This window comes from Kogia breviceps, chromosome 19 (genome assembly GCF_026419965.1).
Source record: "Kogia breviceps isolate mKogBre1 chromosome 19, mKogBre1 haplotype 1, whole genome shotgun sequence".
Classification (NCBI taxonomy): domain Eukaryota; kingdom Metazoa; phylum Chordata; class Mammalia; order Artiodactyla; family Physeteridae; genus Kogia; species Kogia breviceps.
Genome location: NC_081328.1, coordinates 19,705,233 through 19,725,089, shown reverse-complemented (window position 1 = coordinate 19,725,089; position 19,857 = coordinate 19,705,233). Strand labels below are relative to the sequence as shown.

At 42.6% G+C, this 19,857-nt stretch overlaps 1 protein-coding gene across 7 annotated transcripts in view; it reads right to left on the bottom strand.

Annotated features, from left to right (window-relative positions):
• Nucleotides 1–19,857, bottom strand: part of AP2B1 (adaptor related protein complex 2 subunit beta 1) — a 120,607-nt gene that overhangs the window by 3,339 nt on the left and 97,411 nt on the right. For all 7 annotated transcript variants that reach the window (XM_067021584.1, XM_067021588.1, XM_059048622.2 and 4 more), the window contains 3 exons: nt 11,199–11,283; nt 10,173–10,259; nt 1,856–2,010 (listed from right to left, as the gene is read on the bottom strand). In XM_067021584.1, coding sequence (XP_066877685.1) covers nt 1,856–2,010; nt 10,173–10,259; nt 11,199–11,283 — 327 coding nt within the window. The remainder of the gene's footprint in view (nt 1–1,855; nt 2,011–10,172; nt 10,260–11,198; nt 11,284–19,857) is intronic.

The following is a 19,857-nucleotide window of genomic DNA, read 5'->3' as shown; positions in this document are numbered from 1 at the left end:
TCCTGACCATGGTGGTGATTATACAAATCTATATGTGTGATAAGATTTCATAGTACTGTACACTCCTTAACCAAATAAACTAAATTAAGAGTAGTGATATAGAAACTGGTGAAATCTGAATAAGGTCTGTAGTTTAGTTAATAGTATTGTACCAATATCAATTTCCTGCTTGAAAATGTACTATGGTTGTAAGATGTTCTCGATGAGGAAAACTAGGTGAAAGATACATGGGAACTCTATGTACCATTTTTAAAACTTTCTGTAAGTCTTAAATTAGTTCAAAATAAAAAGTTTTTTAAAATTTTAAACAAACTATGTTGTTACTAAGAGGTCCTTCTCAAAATTCTCACTATCCTTATAATGAATAGAAAGAATATAGTAGGAAGTGTTGAGATACCTGAGTCCTACACACAACTCAGCTACCAACAACTTATGTGATCTCGAACAAGTCATTTAATCATTCTTAACCTTGGTTTCCTTACCTGCAATCTGGGGGTAATCATGCTTCTTTAACCTAGCTGAGATGGAATACTATATACAATAAAATAATGGATGATAAAAAATAAAACACACACAAATATACATACTTTGAAGAAATTTCTAGGGAAGCAAATGGAGTTATTTTACAAGACCTTGATATTACAGTGAAAACCTGTCCCTCCAGGAAGAGCACAGAGAAGTTTTCCTTTCTTAGGGAGTTCAAGGAAAATCACAGGGTAGTTTCTTACAAAAAAAGACAAGGCACTGGTGGTGGAGGAAGTGGGTGGGAGGAGCGTACACTTTATGAGGGAAGCCTGAAGTCTCTCAGCTCACAAATGCTTGGACAAAAATCTAGCTTGGTGGGACTCAGTAGCTCTCTCTCTCACACACACACACACACACATACACACACACATGCTAGTCCAGCTTACTTCAAGGGAGGGAACTAGTGGGGAAACACCAAGAATGTTCAGTTCTGGGTAGTATTATTTCCTTGATGTATGCTAATGAAAACAGGCTTGCCTTAAAATTAAGGAAAGGAGTCACAGACTTTTCTCAGCTACATGGCTAAAAAGCTCCCTTAATCTACTGAATATGAAGCTTCCTCAGAGTTATTAAATTCAAAAGCCTTAAGCATAACAGAAGAATAAGATATTTCCCCCATCCCAAGGGTTTTTCTTGTACTTGACAAAATGCAGATGACAAGCAGCATCCTACTGGGAGACTGCATTTTACAACAGCAAACAAACACCGGGTGCCTAGGGTATTAAAGCTTTGTTGTTTAACAAAGCAACTGGCTCCTCCCCTAAAAATACTGCCAGGATTCCAATTTTAGTCCAGTATGGTAATGAATGAAGTTTTCTGAACTAAAGTCCCCTTACAGGCTGTGAAAGGTATGTCCCATTTTGCTTTAACTTTTCAACAACCATTTAGGACACACAACACTGCTAAAAAAAGGCTCCTATGTCTAGGATTCTGATATCCTAAGAAAAGCAGGAATGAGCTTGAAATGAGCTACAAAAACAATCCTCTTAGCAGCTTGTTACAGTACCACATGCATAGATACGCTAGGTAAGCATTAACCAACACTGATGAAGTTGCCAAGTTTTGTGAGCAACTCTGTATATACCAGGAGGAGTCTGAGACACTCGTGCTGCGAGGCCCTGTGCCTGCTGGATGGGGCAGACACTGCAGACAGAAGGTCAGACAGAAGGTCTTCTAAGGAGGTAACTGGGGACTTCTTTACTGACTGCTTGTTTTGGATACCTGGCGTCTGAAGCACCTCTACCAGGTCTTTCATGAATGCTGAGAAAAAGTGAAAGGGCTCTTAACCCCCTCCTTGAACCCATCTCACCCATTCTGAGAAAGGACTTACCGTGTAATTGGGGTTTCCTGGCTGGATACGTAGCTCGGCCAAAATCCAAATGCCATTAGTGAGCTTCAGGGATTGGTACAGCATGTCCTGCCCTTCCACATTCCTCTTGGCAATAGTATAAACATTGTTGTTTTGCAACTTGCTGGAAACAGTGTCTAGAAACACAGATTCAAAATCCAACACCTTCAGTTAAAATATCAAACAAATGTGCTATGAGCTATGTGTGCTCAAGTCTCCTGAGAAGCACTGTTACATGCATACATGCACATTTAAGAAAGCCCTTCTCCCACAAGAGCGAAGGGTAAGGAAGAAGCTCCTGAAGTGCCTGTCCATCACATTCCAGGACAGAAAACAGAATAAGGTGCAAATAAGCATTAGTGTAAGAATCACCTGTGGAGATTATGGTGGGTCTAAGGAGTTGGTAATCTTAAACTAGGTGTTAGACACGTAAAAATGCACTGACGAGGACAAAGACAGTAACAGGTACATGGGTGTGCCAGTGACTGCCACGTCAGATTCACCTCTCCAACGCTAGTCCCAGATTCACGGGGATACAAAACTGACACTCAAATGCACAACACTGCCTCGCAAGTTGCTACTACTTCACCGTGAGCCATCCTGGCCTCAAGTGCCAGGATCAGAAAAGCACCTAGTTACAGAAATCCTGCAAGTCAAATTTATTAATCTGGATGTTTCAGATTTTTTTTAAAGGCAGGCAAATGATTTCTTAGGTCTTAAATTAAATTATTAATTTGGGAGAATACCATGCCCCAAATTAATAATGAAACAAACTGTCTCAACAAAAGACTCTGAGGAAGACTGAACTTGTACAAAGATGATCGCTCCAAGGTCCTGTAAGCCCGGCGGCCGCGGCTGGTCAGAGTGGAGGACTTCATAGTCACCAGCACAGGGTAAGAGCAGGCTGGTGTTTGGGGTCTTCCTTGTGACTACAGCATCAGAGAGACAAGACATTCTAGAACTAGAGGTCATTCCTCTCTCCTTGTTCTCTGACTGCTAACATGAAATGCTGCAGCATCACAGAAAGAGAATCTTTAAAAACACAGATGATAAACACTACTTCTTTGTTGATAGTTTATTATGTTCATTTCTGATGAGAATTCAAATTACCCAGGGACTAAATTCTCTCCACATAAAAACCTGTCATGTTCTATTGTGCTCTCTAGGAAAAGGCTGTTGTGATGGACAGTCTTTCTGTTCTCCAAGACAGTAATAAGTTCTCTGAGCACAGGGATCCTAGAGTTTTTCATCACTGTATTTCCCACAGTATCTGGGACACAATGGATACCTGACATCAATACCTGTGAATAAGCCTCTGACTCAGGTGTTGGAGACGCCGATATGTACATAATGCCACAGGCATTAAAAAAACATCTATTTAAGACATTTCTCCAAAGAAGAAAAACAGATTACCAGTAGGCACATGAAAAGATGCTCAACATTTCTAATCATTAGAGAAATGCAAATCAAAACTACAATGAGGTACCACCTCACACCAGTCAGAATGGCCATCATTAAAAAGTCTACAAACAATAAATGCTGGGAATTCCCTGGTGGCACAGTGGTTAAGAATCCGCCCGCCAATGCAAGGGACACAGGTTCGAGCCCTGGTCCAGGAAGATCCCACATGCCACGGAGCAACTAAGCCTGTGTGCCACAACTGCTGAGCCTGGGCTCTAGAGCCCGTGAGCCACAACTACTGAGCCCACGTGCTGCAATTACCAAAGCCTGTGTGCCTATATCCCGTGCTCCACAACGAGAAGCCACCACAATGAGAAGCCCGCACACCTCAAAGAAGAGTAGCCCCCGCTCGCTGCAAGTAGAAAAAGCCCACGCAGCAATGAAAATCAAACGCAGCCAAAAAATAATTAAGTAAACAAACTTATTAAAAAACAAACAAACAATAAATGCTGGAGAGGGTGTGGAGAAAAGGGAACCCTCCTATACTGTTGGTGGGAATGTAAGTTGGTGTAGCCACTATGGAAAACAGAACATAGATTCCTCAAAAAACTAAAAACAGAACTACCATATGATCCAGCAATCCCACTCCCGGGCGTATATCCAGACAAAACTATAATCCAAAAAGACACACGCACCCCCACGTTCAGAGCAGCCGAGACATGGAAACAACCTAAACGTCCATCGACAGATGAAGGGACAAAGAAGATGTGGCACACATATAGACAGTGGAATACTACTCAGTCATAAAAAAGAATGAAATCATGCCATTTGCAGCAACATGAATGGAACTAGAGATTATCATACTAAGTGAAGTCAGAAAGACAAATACCATATGATATCACTTATATGCGCAATCTAAAATACAACACCAATGAACAAACCTATGAAACAGAAACAGACTCACAGACATAGAGAACAGATCTGTGGTTGCCAAGCGGGTGGAGTGGGGGAGGAATGGAGTGGGAAGTTTGGGTTAGCGGATGCAAACTATTATATACAGAATGGATAAACAACAAGGTCCTACTGTACAGTACAGGGAACTATATTTAATATCCTGTGATAAACCATAATGGAAAAGAATATAAAAAAGAATGTATATATGTGTATAACTGAATCACACTTCAGTAAAAAAAAATCTTTGCTAAGAAAAAACTCCTTTATTTATTTATTTACTGGAAGTATAGTTGATTTACAATATTGTGTTAGTTTCAGGTGTACAGCAAAGTGATTTGGATATATATACATATATATGTATATACATACACACACACTTTTTCAGGTTCTTTTCCATTATAGGTTATTACAAAATACTGAATATGGTTTCCTGTGCTATACGATAAATCCTTTTTGTTTATCTGTTTTATATACAGTAGTATGTATCTGTTAATACAATACTCCTAATTTATCCCTCCCCCCCTTTTCCCCTTGGGTAATAGTAATTTTCTTTTCTGTTTGTGAGTCTAAAAACCACCTATTTAGAAGTGGTCTAATTTTGGAGGTAGGTTTTTTTTTTTTTAATTTTTATTGGAGTATAGTTGATTTACAATGTTGTGTTAGTTTCAGGTGTACAGCAAAGTGAATCAGTTATACATATACATCTATCCACTCTTTTTTAGATTCTTTTCCCATATAGGTCACTTCAGAGTACTGAGTAGAGTTCCCTTTGCTATATAGTATTGATAGGTCCCTATATAGGGACCTACCACACTATATATAGTAGTGTGTATATGTCAATCCCAATCCTTCTTGGAGGTAGTTCTTGCCCTGATGTCTTTCTTCCACATTCAAATAAGTGAGAGCTCAAGCAAGAAGGCACTAAAGCCCATTCATTAAACAACTGGACCACACTTAGTTATGACTTTATTTCCCTCCTTTTATTTCCAACGTTTTCACTAACACCAAGCAGAGTAGTTAAAACTCAAGAATTGGTTCTCTTTGAGGAGCTAAAAAGTATATCTCAAGGTAGTTATATGCAAGACTGCTGAAGGAGAGGGCCTCAATATGCTTTTTAATCACCTTCTGGGGGTTCAGGCAGTTCTGGATGTCACCTTGGTTTCCACAATGAAGGGCTCTTGGAGCTTAGACTGGGTCGCCAAGCAACATCACCAGCTGGAGTTTGGCTAATGCCTTTTGACAGGACTGTCTTAAATACAAGGGGGGGGGGTGGCTTCCCTGGTGGCGCAGTGGTTAAGAATCCGCCTGCCAATGCAGGGGACATGGGTTCGAGCCCTGGTCCGGGAAGATCCCACGTGCTGCGGAGCAACTAAGTCCGTGCCCCACAACTACTGAGCCTGCGCTCTAGAGCCTGCGAGCCACAGTTACTGAGCCCGTGCGCCACAACTACTGAGCTCACGCACAACAACTACTGAAGCCCATGCACCTAGCAGGAGCTTTTGTTGAAGATCTACCTTGTTGCATAGGCACATGTTCTAGACAATATACATAGCAAGTACCAGATGCCTACAGATGTCTCGTGATTTTACCACCTAAGAGATGATAGGCTAAGAAATGGAAGCACACAAACACACACACTCACCCCTTCCAGAATTAGAAAATGTGGCAAACAGCCAGGTAGTAATAAGCAAGTTGAATGGATGTAACTTTACTGTGTTTGGAAGCATTCCGGTTAGGAACCTGGCTCTGCTCCTACTAAATGGCTGTCATCGTGATTCCTATCAGAAGATTGAATGGAGGGAGGAGGGTTCTATAACGTAAGTATCTGTCAGTCAATTTTCATAAACCTTCGCTATTAGGTTTGAGCTAGAGGGTATGTAGATGGCAGAATAATCAGACTCTGCTAAATGAACCTATTAAGAATGGCAATGCGAGCCAATGTTAAGGAGGCTTCGTTGTCAGACTGGGACAGACTTCTTTACAAGATGTCAGTTTTTTGTAGTTGTTGTTGTTGTTTTAAATATACCTGAACTCCTGGGAAACATGATGGAATCTTACAGTTGTGAGACTTTGAGAATGACAATGCAATGTTAAGACACTGAGATCTGCCCTAAAGGACAGAGTTTTAAAAGATGGTCAGATATGGTTACAACTGCATCAAGGTGTGATTTCTTTTGGTTCATTTGTCTCCTACCACAAATCTGGCTTTGGGCCTGAGGCCTGAAGTCTTAGAAGGTGTGAATGTGGTCTTCCCTCCTTCATTTTCCTACTTTAGCTAAGGTCACACCTCTTCTAGCAGCCATAAGAGTGAAGAAGGTACTCAGTGAGTGGGAAGGGGTAATCTGTACATGGGTCCCAGCTGTGGTACACACTCATCAGCAAGTTCAAAACCACTATGCCTGCTGAAAAGAACACTTTTCACCATTTGAACAACCAAACTATATTTAAGTGCTGGCTGGCAAAGCATTTGCATTTATGAAATGTTCCGAGGGATGGGGAGAACCACGACAAAACAAAGAAACAACTCATCCTCACCTAGTCCCTGTGGCAGAAGAAATATTTGTCCCTTATTAGAGAGCCCAACTAGTGAATATAGATACAACATGTCTCCTCCTCTGAGCTTTTCACAGTATAATAAACACTTAACTTAAAAAACAGGTATGTATGGGCTTCCCTGGTGGCGCAGTGGTTGGGAGTCCGCCTGCCGATGCGGGAGACGCGGGTTCGTGCCCCGGTCCGGGAGGATCCCGCGTGCCGCGGAGCGGCTGAGCCCGTGAGCCATGGCCGCTGGGCCTGTGCGTCCGGAGCCTGTGCTCCGCAACGGGAGAGGCCACAGCGGTGAGAGGCCCGCATACCGCAAAAAAAAAGAAAAAAAAAAAAAAAAAAAAAAAAACAGGTATGTAGACTGCTTGCCAGAAAGATTCCTTTCTGGACATGGCTGGAGATACAACTACTTCTTGTATACTTAAGATAGTGGTCCCAGACATGTACTAAGCCCAAATACAGCTATAATATAAGCTGTACAACAGATTCATACAGACCGCTTGATGCCAGTAGAGATGACCAGTGCTAGGAAGCAGGGAGACCCATACACTGGTGCCTTTCTGATCTAATATTTTCTAGTATTTACACAACTAGTGGCACCATAAGCACCCCGTCATATACACCTTTCTATTAAGAACTGATAAATGATTAAGGCTTAGGAAGAGGGTTTCTTTTCTTCTTTCATCTCTAGAAGAAATGGAAGAGCAAAAGTAAAAGTTCAACGCTAGGTGGTCAGCTCTTTAAGCCTGCGACTTCCTGTTGCCCTCAGAGTGTTAGCTCCATCTGTCAAATGTCTACTCTGGCACAAAAAAGCTATTTAAAGGCTTGGTGCTATTGTGATTAGGACAGATCAGCTGGGAAGGATGGTATTTTTAGCTCTCTGCTAGACCCAGGGTGTCGAATCAGAAGGCACTAAACCTGAAAATGTTGTTAATAGAGCCCTCAGACTGGAAGGAAATGTAAAGGCCAGGGTATTCCAGACCTTGGGGTGGAGGCAGAGGAAAAGCTAGAAAGGATTAGTTGCAGGAAGTGGTCTCATAAGCGATTAGCAATGATTCAGTGTGGGAAATGATGGCCTCGGGCTCCTGGAGAAAACGAAGTGGCTGTTTTTCCCTCTGCTCCATGTGCTGCACTGCCACGTGCTGCACTGTGTGTCACTGGAAAACGGATTCGCTGGTATTTGGAGCACCCAAGGCAGGGAGGAACTGGCATGAGGCCATGGCAGAACTCATCAAAACTGAATTTGCTCTGGGAAACTGTTCCAGTTTACACCGGACGACAAAGATCCTTTGGGAGCAAGACCAGACACCCCTTCTTTGGGCAAGATCACAAATGTACACCAAGGTTCAATAAGGGTTCAGAACCCCAATCTGGAAGCAGGGGGATCTTTTCTATAACTCTGACAGGGCACAGTAAAGCCCTCAATCATCCAAACTTCCATTTTCTTTTTTGAAAAAGCATGTCCCTTTCACACCAGACCTCTGAAACCAAATCTGCTTTCCAATTACCCTGGCTTTTCTCTGCTCTCTATAGGCCAGAGTTTCCCAAATCCTGCATGTTCAAGGAACACTGGTGTTCCATAAGACGTTAACAATCAGCATTTTGTGACTTTAAATTCCACAGTGAAAAAATTCAGTTAATGTTGAGTTAAACTGCTTTCCTCGATGCAGGAAGCCTCAGCTTCTAGTGTGCTCACGTGCAACGGCAACACACAAGCGAGGCACATCACACACTGTATTTTCCAAGCTTTTTGACCACAGAACCCTCTTCTGAGGGAAAAGTGTTCTCAGGAGCATAATAAATGAAATGTCCTGGGACTGACTACACAAGGGTGACTCCAAGTCTCGCCATGAACCACTGCAGATTCTGCACCTGAAGCTTCCTGAAAAACAGCTTACACAATGGAAAACTGCCCAACCTCCCAACTCATCAAATGAGGCTTGTGAACTAACCAGTAAGCCTAGCAGAGAGATAACACCGTCACCTACCTAGAACATGGCATAAAAAGAAGCTCAATTTAAGTATGACTTTTTGTGTGAAAACTCAGCAAAAATCTGGTTTTGTTTAATAACTACATAACCAGTCAGGCTGAGAAACCTAGAGCAAGAATATGTTCAAAAGAAGGCAGATATGAGAATCAACAAACTAGTAGCGACAGTGGACATTACAGAAAACTATCTCCTCAAACACCTCTACAAGGGCTCAGGAGAAGCCCTGTAAGAAAAGACTTGTCTGAACACAGAGGATGAATGCATCATAGAGCACTCCCACTCCCCGCAAAAAAAACTTTACGCGGGCCTCTCACTGTTGTGGCCCCTCCCGTTGCGGAGCACAGGCTCCGGACGCGCAGGCTCAGCGGCCATGGCTCACGGGCCCAGCCGCTCCACGGCATGTGGGATCTTCCCGGACCGGGGCACGAACCCGTGTTCCCTGCATTGGCAGGCGGACTCCCAACCACTGCGCCACCAGGGAAGCCCAAAAAAAACTTTTTAAAGAGCAAGGTGAACTGAGAAGACAGTGAGTTTTTTTTCTTTCTGTACTGCTGTACTGCCTCTTTCCCCCACTCAATGCTCCAGCTACAGTGGGAGGGCGGCAGCCAGAAGGAGGAAATGATGGGTGAATGAAGAAAAGAGGAAAAGAGGTGGCACCCAACAGCACCAAGGCTCACTTTCATTCAAACGCCTTTCATTTCATAAGGCCTTATACTAACCTCAAAGAGAGACTGGAACAAAGGCAAGACCCTGAACAGCCGAAGGCTCCTTCCACTCCTGAGGATGCTTCAGTGAAACAAAGCCCTAGGCACTGTCAGCTGCTATTGTTTCTCCTCCTGGGTTTCCCCTCTGATGTTCTAGTACAGTAATAAAACTAACTACTAAGGGGGCTGGAGCTTTTTCATGGTGATTACAAGAGGTCAGTATAACCATATGAAAGCTGACACAAGGCAAGAAAGAAAAAGGCTATCAACTAGGCTTTAATCAACTATGATGTAGTCTTATTTAATAGTAAACACAGGATTCCAAATAAGGATCTCAGAAAGAGTCACTACTGAAGGCTGATGTAAAATGACAAAGAGTCCTTTTAATTTTGGGGAGAGTGCATATCTTTAAGTGCCACTTCAATTACCTAATGCTTAGAATGTTCAAGTAACATGACTCATACACGTTCAACTACTACAGAATTGGGTGGGTGGATCCATTCTAGTTCTTTTCTTAAATCTGTTAGTTTGTACGTAATCTAGTACCTACATCAAAACATCCCAAGTTTTTAAAGAGAAGTTTGCAAAGTAATACCATATACTCACTAGAAATAAGGTAGATGTGAAAAGATAGGTAACGAAAAGACAAAATTTTCAAATATCTAATACACTAAGATGAAAATGAAATTTAGAGTCATCACTCACCAGCATTTAAATGACATTCCTTAATCTGAAACTGAAGTTCATTTTCATTGGGAATATCCTTCCATGTTGCAAGGAAGACCTGGCGCTCTGTAATGGGGAAGCAGAGGGAAAGGAAGGATGTACACAATCTGTCAATATTCTGACATCTAAGCCCCTGTACCATTTCTCCTTTGGAGTGCTGGCTCTAGCAATACAGCCAGCAGTAGCCTGGGACTGGAGTCAACTCTTAGCTATGCAGAGGTGCTACACTCCAGGTCAATTAATCCCTCATGAGAAGCACTAAGATACACTGGAAAAGAGTCTACATCTAGGGCTTAGTTTTGCCTCCACTGTTTTCCTATTTGGGTGACTTTGGTAAGTCTTGTGATCTTTCTGATCCTTAATTTCATCATATATTATTACATCTGCCTACCCTACCCAAAGAGCTACTGTAAGAATGAAACCAATGTTAAGTGCCAATACAACTTCATATGTATCAATACAAGCTAGTTTTATTAGATGGTGGTTTCCTAAGTAAGGGAAGAGAGAAATATCAACAACCACATGGGGAATACCAATACATTTATCACAAATTATTGAATTCTTATCTTGAGACAGTAAGAACTCAGAACAGGGCTAAGTGCTGAATTTCCATGTATTATCTCAAGTCATTATAAAAACTATTTCTGCTTTGTAAACTTGGAAACTGAAACTCAAAAAAATTAAGCACCTTGCTACAGTCACATGGCTAGTAAACAGCCAAGCTGAGATTCAAATCCACATCTACTTGTCACCAAGCCACTTACTCTGTATGCTGTGGTGACTGGCTTATTCAGATAATGGACATTGTGACTTGGAGACCAACAGCAAAGCAAGATCAACTGTGACTCAGGAGAATATATAATTTGCAATTATTAGAGCTTTAGAATAGCCTTCCTCCATTTTTTTTAAACCTCAAAATAACTTGTCCTTCTGGGGCTATGCTCTGCCTGACACATTCAGAGGAAGGGCAAAGGTATATTTGGCAGGACAGGAGGACATACTTACCCATTTTGCCATCTTCTACAAAAAGCACGTTGAGTGGGACGAGGCAGCTGAAGTAGAAGACGTCAATATTGTTTTTCACAGCCACCTGCCAGGAAAGTAGCAAGGGAAAATTAGGACATCATAAGAAGCCAGGTAGGAGGGAAAGAACAGTTACGTGTCTAGAAATATATCACCCAATTTCCTTCCTCTTTTATTTATTTATTTTAAAATATTTATATATTTATTTGGTTGCACTGGGTCTTAGCTAGTTGCGGCACATGGAATCTAGTTCCCTGACCAGGGATCAAACCCGCGCCCCTTGCATTGGAAGCGCAGAGCCTTAACCACTGGATGGCCAGGGAAGTCCCTCCTTCCTCTTTTAGACAGGGCAGGAAACCCTAAATCAAGACATACCAGCCCATACACTGCAAAGCATGTCCTTATTCACTCCACTGTCAAGAGCACCGTGGACAGCCTGCAACTCTGCCTTGCTCCAGGAGGGGCCCCAGGAGGGATGAATTCAAGGCACATATTCTGTACCTGCGATATCTAGTCAGTGGTACGCAGGCCTCTCACAGCTGTGGCCTCTCCCGCTGTGGAGCACAGGCTCCGGACGCGCAGGCTCAGCGGCCATGGCTCACGGGCCCAGCCACTCGCTCCACGGCATGTGGGATCTTCCCGGACCGGGGCACGAACCCGTGTTCTCTGCATCGGCAGGCGGATTCTCAACTACTGCGCCACCAGGGAAGCCCTAGTCAGTTGTTTTAACAGTAGTTTCTGCTACCACTTACTAAGTACCTATTAATGATGATATTTCTAATCCTCATTATAACTATCCCAAACAAAGTACTGTTACTCCCCTCTTATTTTACACATGAGGAACTGAGTTTCAGAAAGATTAAGTAACATCCAGTATCACACCATCAGTACACAGAAGAACCAGGATTCAAATGCAAAATTAACTCTAAACCTTGGTTTTTTTCTCTCCACAATAACTGGTGACATACTGCCCCTTATCTTTTTTCAGGTATCAGTTTTAAAGCTCTTTCTTTTATAAAATCTTACTTTCCTAAGTCATATGGCTGGAAAAGCTTGTTGGGTCAAACACTCGTAAATCTGATGACTCTCGGAAGGAAAAGCCTTTGAACAAATGAAGAAATGAGTTTTCTTCTCACAATACAAACTTCTGGATTTGGGCAGGCTGTGATTCTACCATGGTCCATTCAATCCAGAGCATGCTGTTCATATTTTTAAAAAAGCTATAATAAGTACTTGTGTTCAGGGGCAACACTGATTGGTGTCTCTATTCAGAAACAGGCAGACTCCACTGTGGCAGATTATAAGAGCCATATACTGTAAGAGGGGAGAGTAGGAGAAGAACTGCTCGAAACTACCACTTCCCACTGGTTTCTGTCACTGGTGACTTTCCTATCTATGCTTTTGGCACTGCAGAAAACCATTTCTCTGGGTGAGTTTTATAATCAGTAACCATGTCTATTTCTCTCTAAGAAATAAAGGTAAAAAGTGCTTATCTAGCACCACTATTCTGTCCCCTCCCCTTCTTGGGGCAAATGTCTATACTTCAACAGCATATTGAGATTGAAATATCCTCTTTCCGAAGTACTTCCAGTTCTTTTACATATGTTATCAACTCATCTTCCCCACCTTTTTTTTTTTTTTTTTTTTTGTCTGCATTGGGTCTTTGTTGCTGCACACGGGCTTTCTCTAGTTGCGGTGAGGCTTCTCTTCGTTGGGGTAGGCGGGCTTCTCACTGTGTTGGCTTCTCTTTGTTGGGGAGCATGGGCTCTAGGAACGTGGGCTCTAGAGTGCAGGCTCAGTAGTTGTGGTGCACGGGCTTAGATGCTCCGTGGCATGTGGGTTCTTGCCAGACCAGGGCTCGAACCCATGTCCCCTGCACTGGCAGGTGGATTCTTAACCACTGAGCCACCAGGGAAGTCCCTTCCCCACCTTAAATAGTACCTTTATTTCATCCTCCATAATTTGGTTTGGGTATGTCTACTTGATATCTTTCTGCCCTCTTTCCTATAAGAATTCATCAAATTACTTTCCTTGTAACTTGTACATTTAACCTTTCAATGACCCACACCCAGGAGTTTCTGACCTATATCACATAATCAGATGCCCAAAATGCTGAGACAGCAGGAGTCCCAAAAAGCTTGAGTCTGGTGAATATAAGCAGAGTAACTAACCTCAGGAAAGAGGGACCTTAGACATTCTTTAAGATGTACTCGAGCACCACTTCAAAAGATCTATACCAGCTGTGGGCTTCTGGGAAGGAGGGATTTTCTAATTCATCTGGTATTCAGCAATGAGAGGACGGGAACTCTTATTTCAAATAAGGGCACCAATAAGACCTTGAGGGAGTGCCAGGCTCTGTAAAGGGCATTTAGAAGTGAAAACTGGAAGTGGTTCAAGTGGGCTAGTGTGGGTCATATGTCCTTCAAGAGATAATATTAGTGGTTCTCAACCAAAGACTTATATTAGAATCATCTGGAGAGATTTCTCAAAACAGAATCCGGGACTCCATCCTGTATTTAAAAAACAGCAATCCCTAAATCTGGGACCTGGAACATGTATTTTGGAAAAAGTTCCTAGGAAGATCAACCAGACAAGTAATTAATTTAGAACAATGTTACCTAAGAAGTCTGCGTGGGCTTATAAATAGATCGTTCTTCTGAGGGAATCCTTATTCCAACTGAAGACCTTTAACAATGGAAAAGACATGAAAAGCTCTTCTAGGTCAGCAGTGCTAAAACCATTTTGCCCCAAGGACCCTTTTGACAAACAGAAGGAAGTCAGGGACGTTCTTTCTGAAAACTGTACATGCAACGTTTCCACGAAAACTTCAGAGCTTTCAGGACACCCTGAAGACTATCTCTGGACTTCTGCTCTAGAATAATCCTCTGAGAAGCTGGGACACCCAAATCAGAGGGAGCAGACACAGTGGCTCTGAACACGGACTTGGGAACCAGACCAGACCACCTGATTTCAAATGCTGACTCTGTTACTTACTAGCTGTGTGACTTTAGGCAGCAGTACTCAGCTCAGTCTCTGGCCTGAAGGATGGAGGTAACAGGACTAAATGCACGGGGTTGTTATGAGGCTAACGAGTAAATGTTTGCAAAGCACTTATAATGGTGCCTGACTTACAACAATTAAGTACTATTAACAAATGTTTCTCAAAGAAAAGTTCCCTCTTCTTTCACCATTTTCTGCTTTACCTTTTTTACTGAGAATTTTTCATAATTAAGGATAATCACATTAGACTTATCTGACATCTTACATATGCTCAAATGTAGTATTACAACTATGCTAACAAGAGATCAGTGAGGAAGTGTTTCATCTCTTTTACATTAGATTTTCAAAATCTGCATTTTGCAGCTCTCAAACTTTTACTCTTGGCTAGGACTGCATTTGTTTCAAATGTATATGGTTCCCTTGGATCTGGGCCCTGCCTACCTCTCCAGCCTTTTCCTTAACTTCAAGCACATCAGAATTACTTATTGCTCCCCTAACAATGAAACTGACATGCTGTTTCTTGTCAGACGTTGTTCTTTCTGCTTAATATGTTCTCCTAAAACTTTATCTGTCTGGAAAATATCTATTTAATCTGAAGATTTAGTTCAAGCTTGACAAGGGTTTCTCAGGAAGGCTCTAGTTCCTCTCCATAGCACCCACTCCATGCACCTCTATATAGAATAAATAACTGTTTATCTCTGCCTCACCCACAACACAATGATCTCTCAGTGCACGGGCTCTCATCTTCACTCGCATACTAGTGACTCAGTAAGTATTTGCTGCATGAAATTTAAGGGGAAGAAGTTGAGCAAATGGAATGAAACACTGGTTTCTCAACTTTTTTTCCCCCTTTTTAACCTGTATTTCGTTCATATGCAAAACATAATTTCAGGGACTTCCCTGGTGGCACAGTGGTTAAGAATCCTCTTGCCAATGCAGGGGACACGGGTTCGAGCCCTGGTCCGAGAAGATCCCACATGCCGCAGAGCAGCTAAGCTCATGCGCCACAACTACTGAGCCTGTGTCCTAGAGCCCACGAGCCACAACTACTGAAGCCCATGTGCCTAGAGCCCATGCCCCGCAACAAGAAAAGCCACCGGAATAAGCCCGCGCACCACAATGAAGAGTAGCCCCCACTCGACGCAATTAGAGAAAGCCTGCGCACAGCAATGAAGACCCAACGCAGCCATAAATAAATAAACAAATAAATAAATTTATTTTAAAAACCCCATAATTTCACCAGTAACATGGCTCATTAGGCACACAGAAACTTGATGAGGCAAGGATGCGGGGATAGAATGATACGTGGGCTCTTTTGGTTTCAAATTCACTGGGCTAAAATAATATTTAGATGTTGAGGAAGAATAACACAGGCAGTAGATCACAACCCAAAGAATATTAGATTCTCCAAGGATATGCCAATAACTCTTCGGGAGTCTCAGCAAAAAAGATTCAAGGAAAACACAGTATGAATCCGGTCTAATTCCAATCCAGACGGCAGCTCTCTCTCTCTTTTTAAATTTTTATTATTTATTTTGGGCTGCGTTGGGTCTTCCTTGCTGTGCGCAGGCTTTCTCTAGTTGCAGCGAGCCAGGGCTACTCTTCATTGCGGTGCACAGGCTTCTCATTGCGGTGGCTTCTCTTGTTGCAGAGCACTGGCTCTAGGTGTGCAGGCTTCAGTAGTTGTGGCACGTGGGCTCAGTAGTTATGGTTCGCGGGCTCTAGGGCACAGGCTCGGTAGTTGTGGTGCACGGGCTTAGCTGCTCCGTGGCATGTGGGACCTTCCTGGACCAGGGCTCAAACCCGTGTCCCCTGCATTGGCAGGAGGATTCTTAACCACTGCGCCACCAGGGAAGTCCCCAGACGGCGGCTCTCTTAAACAGAATTGAGTAAACCTTAGAGTATGATATTGACTGCTTCAGCGGGAGAGAGGGGAGTTCAAAGTTTTCTTATTTTGAAATTCACCATCCCAACAGGTACAGAACAGAAAGGCATAATCCAGACAAGGTGGAGAAGTATTTTCCAAGAGCTTTAACATCAATGTCTAGCTTGCCTATGGCAAATCAATTATCACATATATATCCAACTGTCTACTTAGTATCTCTACTTGGATAACTAACACATATCTGAAAATGAACATGTCCAAAACCAAATTCTTGATCTCCCCATCTCATCCCTAAATGGAACCTCCTGCTGACTTTCCAAACTCAGTACATGAAACACTGCCAAGCTTTTTATGGTCTCGCTGCTTCTGCACTTGTCTCTCTCCACCCTCCCCATCTAGCTTCCCAGTCTACTGTCAACACAGCAGAGTGATCTTAAAATGTAGATCAATTAATAAATACTTCCCTGCTCAAACTTCCAATGACTTCCCAAACTTACAACTGCCTATAGTTGGATGTCTCTTACCTCTCTGTTGTCATATGCTATGACTCTCCCGTCAGCCACAGGAGCCTGCTGTTGTGCCCTGCACATACCAGGGATGCTCTTATCTCATAGCTTTTTGCCTTCGTTGTTTCCTCTGCTTGGAATTCTCTTCCACCAGAAATGTGCAAGGTTCATTCTGGCCTCCTTTGGGTCTTTGCTTTAAATCAAATATTATCTTCTCACGTAGGTCTTCCATGACCAACGTATTTATAAAATTATACCACCCAACCTCCAACTCTAGGATTCCCTATCCCAACCTCTGCTTTGTTTTTCTCCATTGCTCTTATCTGACATATTATTTTACTTATTTGTTGGTGCACTGCCTGTCCCTGTGCCACATAATTCACCTCGACTAAAATGTAAGTTTCACAAGGGAAGAGATTTTTGTCTCTCGTTCACTACTGTATTCTCAGTTCCTAAAACAGTGACTGACACAGAGTAAGGGCTCAATAAGAATAATGGCTGTAAAATACACTACTCAAAGTTCCTGACAGCCATTTGGGTTTAGACAAGATATGAACTTGGTCTAAAGTTTCCAAAAGGACAGGACTTCTCAAGTTTTTTCCAGTGTACTTCCCTTAACAGAGGAGGGAAGAATGGACATATATAGCAGGGTGGAGGTAGAGGTAAGGATCAGGATTACGGGCATAATATGAAGTAGCCCATCATAAGAACAAAATTTCTTTGAAGTTCCATGCTATTCCATAATGAATCCATGTGTTTTAATATGAAAATGTGTTGCTCCATTTTCCTTTAAATAAAACTGATGCGCCAGGCGCATGTGTATTCTTCAGCCTCAAGTACCTCCTAACATGGTGGTTTTAAAAGCCGTGGGTCACGACCAACTGGTGTTTCTTAAAATTAATTTAATGGGATGAAACTAGCATAAAAAATAGAAAAGAAAATGTCATAATGTGTCTCATGAAGAGTAAATAATGTTTCCTGAAACTTTCAGTTTAATGTATTGTGTGTATACACTATGTAAAATGTACCTCTTACTGTAAACTGCAGTCAAAAAGTATAAAAACCATAATACTCATACACCAAATTAAAAAGGAAGCAGTGAGGAAATGGGCTCAGTGAGCTTAGGAACCGAGTGCACACCTCAGTTTCTGCTTTGAGGATGCCTAAAGCAGATCACAGATGGTACCAAGGAGCTGATTACCTAATCCTCTGTTCCTCTGGTCTGTCACATGTGACATGCAGACATAACAATATTAACTTGCCTCTCAGGGACATCAATAAGAAGAGCAAATAGAAATGATTATGAGGTACTTGGAAAACACAAAAGTGGGCTATAAATGCTTAATAATAATGATGATTTTTAAAAGTTACTTTCAGTGGCTGCCGGGGAAAGAGCAGCCTGTCAGCTTCAGCCTGTAACCAGCAATTAGTTTCTTTCCATAGTATAGGAAGCCTGCTACAGGAGCTGCAGCCTCTTTATGGTGGCACAGCTGGAGAGGAGCAGGCTGAATTAATATTCTAACCTTGTTTCAGTGTGCTCAAAAGTACTATAAAAAGGTACGAGATGAACCCAGTCTGAACTCTGGCAAATGCGGCCTCTCCCCACAGATCACCACAGGAGGCACTGCCACAAGAAAATTCAAGTCAAGTGGTATACAGCTCACCTTTGAGAGTATATCATCTACCCTTCCGTGACGTCACTTGTGACCTTTCCAAGTCTCTGAGGAATTTTTTTTTTTTTTCTCCTCCTCTCCATTTAGCTTTTAGAAAGATTATTTGCAGGCTGGTCCAAGCCAGGACCAGGCAGTGACGCCAACCATCGCCAGTTGTCTGAGGAATGATGATTCAGATGTGTGTTAAGCACCACACCACCGAGTCAACAGAGCCTAGGGGAAGAGCTCTGAGTGACAGGCTTTTAATGACAGTGACTCCAACTGTGTGATATGTCACCTGAGACTCAAGCAGAAGAGGCTCTCTGCTAGCTGCTGGAGTTAAATCTACCTGTATGTAGTTCTGCATTCCTAGTCAATGCCAAAAAATATCTACCATCTTTAGTTTAAATATGGTCTTCCATTTCAAACCCTATTGACCAATAAATTATCTGAGACTTCTCAGAGACGTCCTGACAAAACAGGGCTATCTATAATATTTGACAATGTCTCAATACAGTTAAAAATATAGCAGAAATAGTCATGCAACCCACCACAGAAAATGTCAATTTACTCTCCTTCCAATGCTAATTACATTTTAACTTGAACAGCCATCTTTAGTTTACTTCCATGGCTAAGATTCAAACAAGAAGCCTCTATTTTCTTTCTTAGTTCACCCAACAGATCAGATGGATTGCATGGCAGCTGAGCAGCCCTCAAACACTGCCAATCTGCTGTCATTATAGATAAAAGCCACATTTGTTGATTTTCATTGTTAAGAGCATGTGGATGGTGGAGCCTCTTACAGGGAAAACTTGACAGGTTCCTCTCTTCCTGATAAAAGCAGTAGTTCCATGTCCCTAAGCTAATTTCCCCTTGGGCAACAACATGAACTTCAGCATCTGAAATTTCCACGTTTAAGTGGCTCTCAGAATGGAAAGGAAAGCTCTGAACAGACCCTCAGATGATCTCTTAAACTTAAATCTTCTAGTGGTACACATAATTACTGGGTTTTAGAATGGCAATGAGGGGGCTTTCCCTACTGGTCCAGTGGGTAAGACTCTGCGCTCCCAATACAGGGGGCCCAGGTTTGATCCCTGGTCACAAAACTAGATCCCACATGCATGCCACAACTAAGAAGTCCACACGCCACAACTAAGAAGCCCGAGCCTGCATGTCACAATGAAGATCCTGCATGCCTCAATTAAGACACGGCGCGGCCTGGGCTTCCCTGGTGGCACAGTGGTTGAGAGTCCGCCTGCCAATGCAGGGGACAAGGGTTCGTGCCCCATTCCGGGAAGATCCCACATGCCATGGAGCGGCTGGGCCCGTGAGCCATGGCCGCTGAGCCTGCGCGTCCGGAGCCTGTGCTCCGCAACGGGAGAGGCCACAACAGTGAGAGGCCCGCATACCGCAAAAAAAAAAAAAAAAAAAAAGACACGGCGCGGCCCCAAAAATAATAATAATAATAAATATTTTTTTTAAAAAAAGAATGGCAATGAGAACCTAAGAGACAAGCTCTCTTGGTGGGCCCTGTTTTGAAAGGAGAAGAGAAACCAAAAGATACTAAAACTGATGTAACTATGACTCCTCCTGGAGTC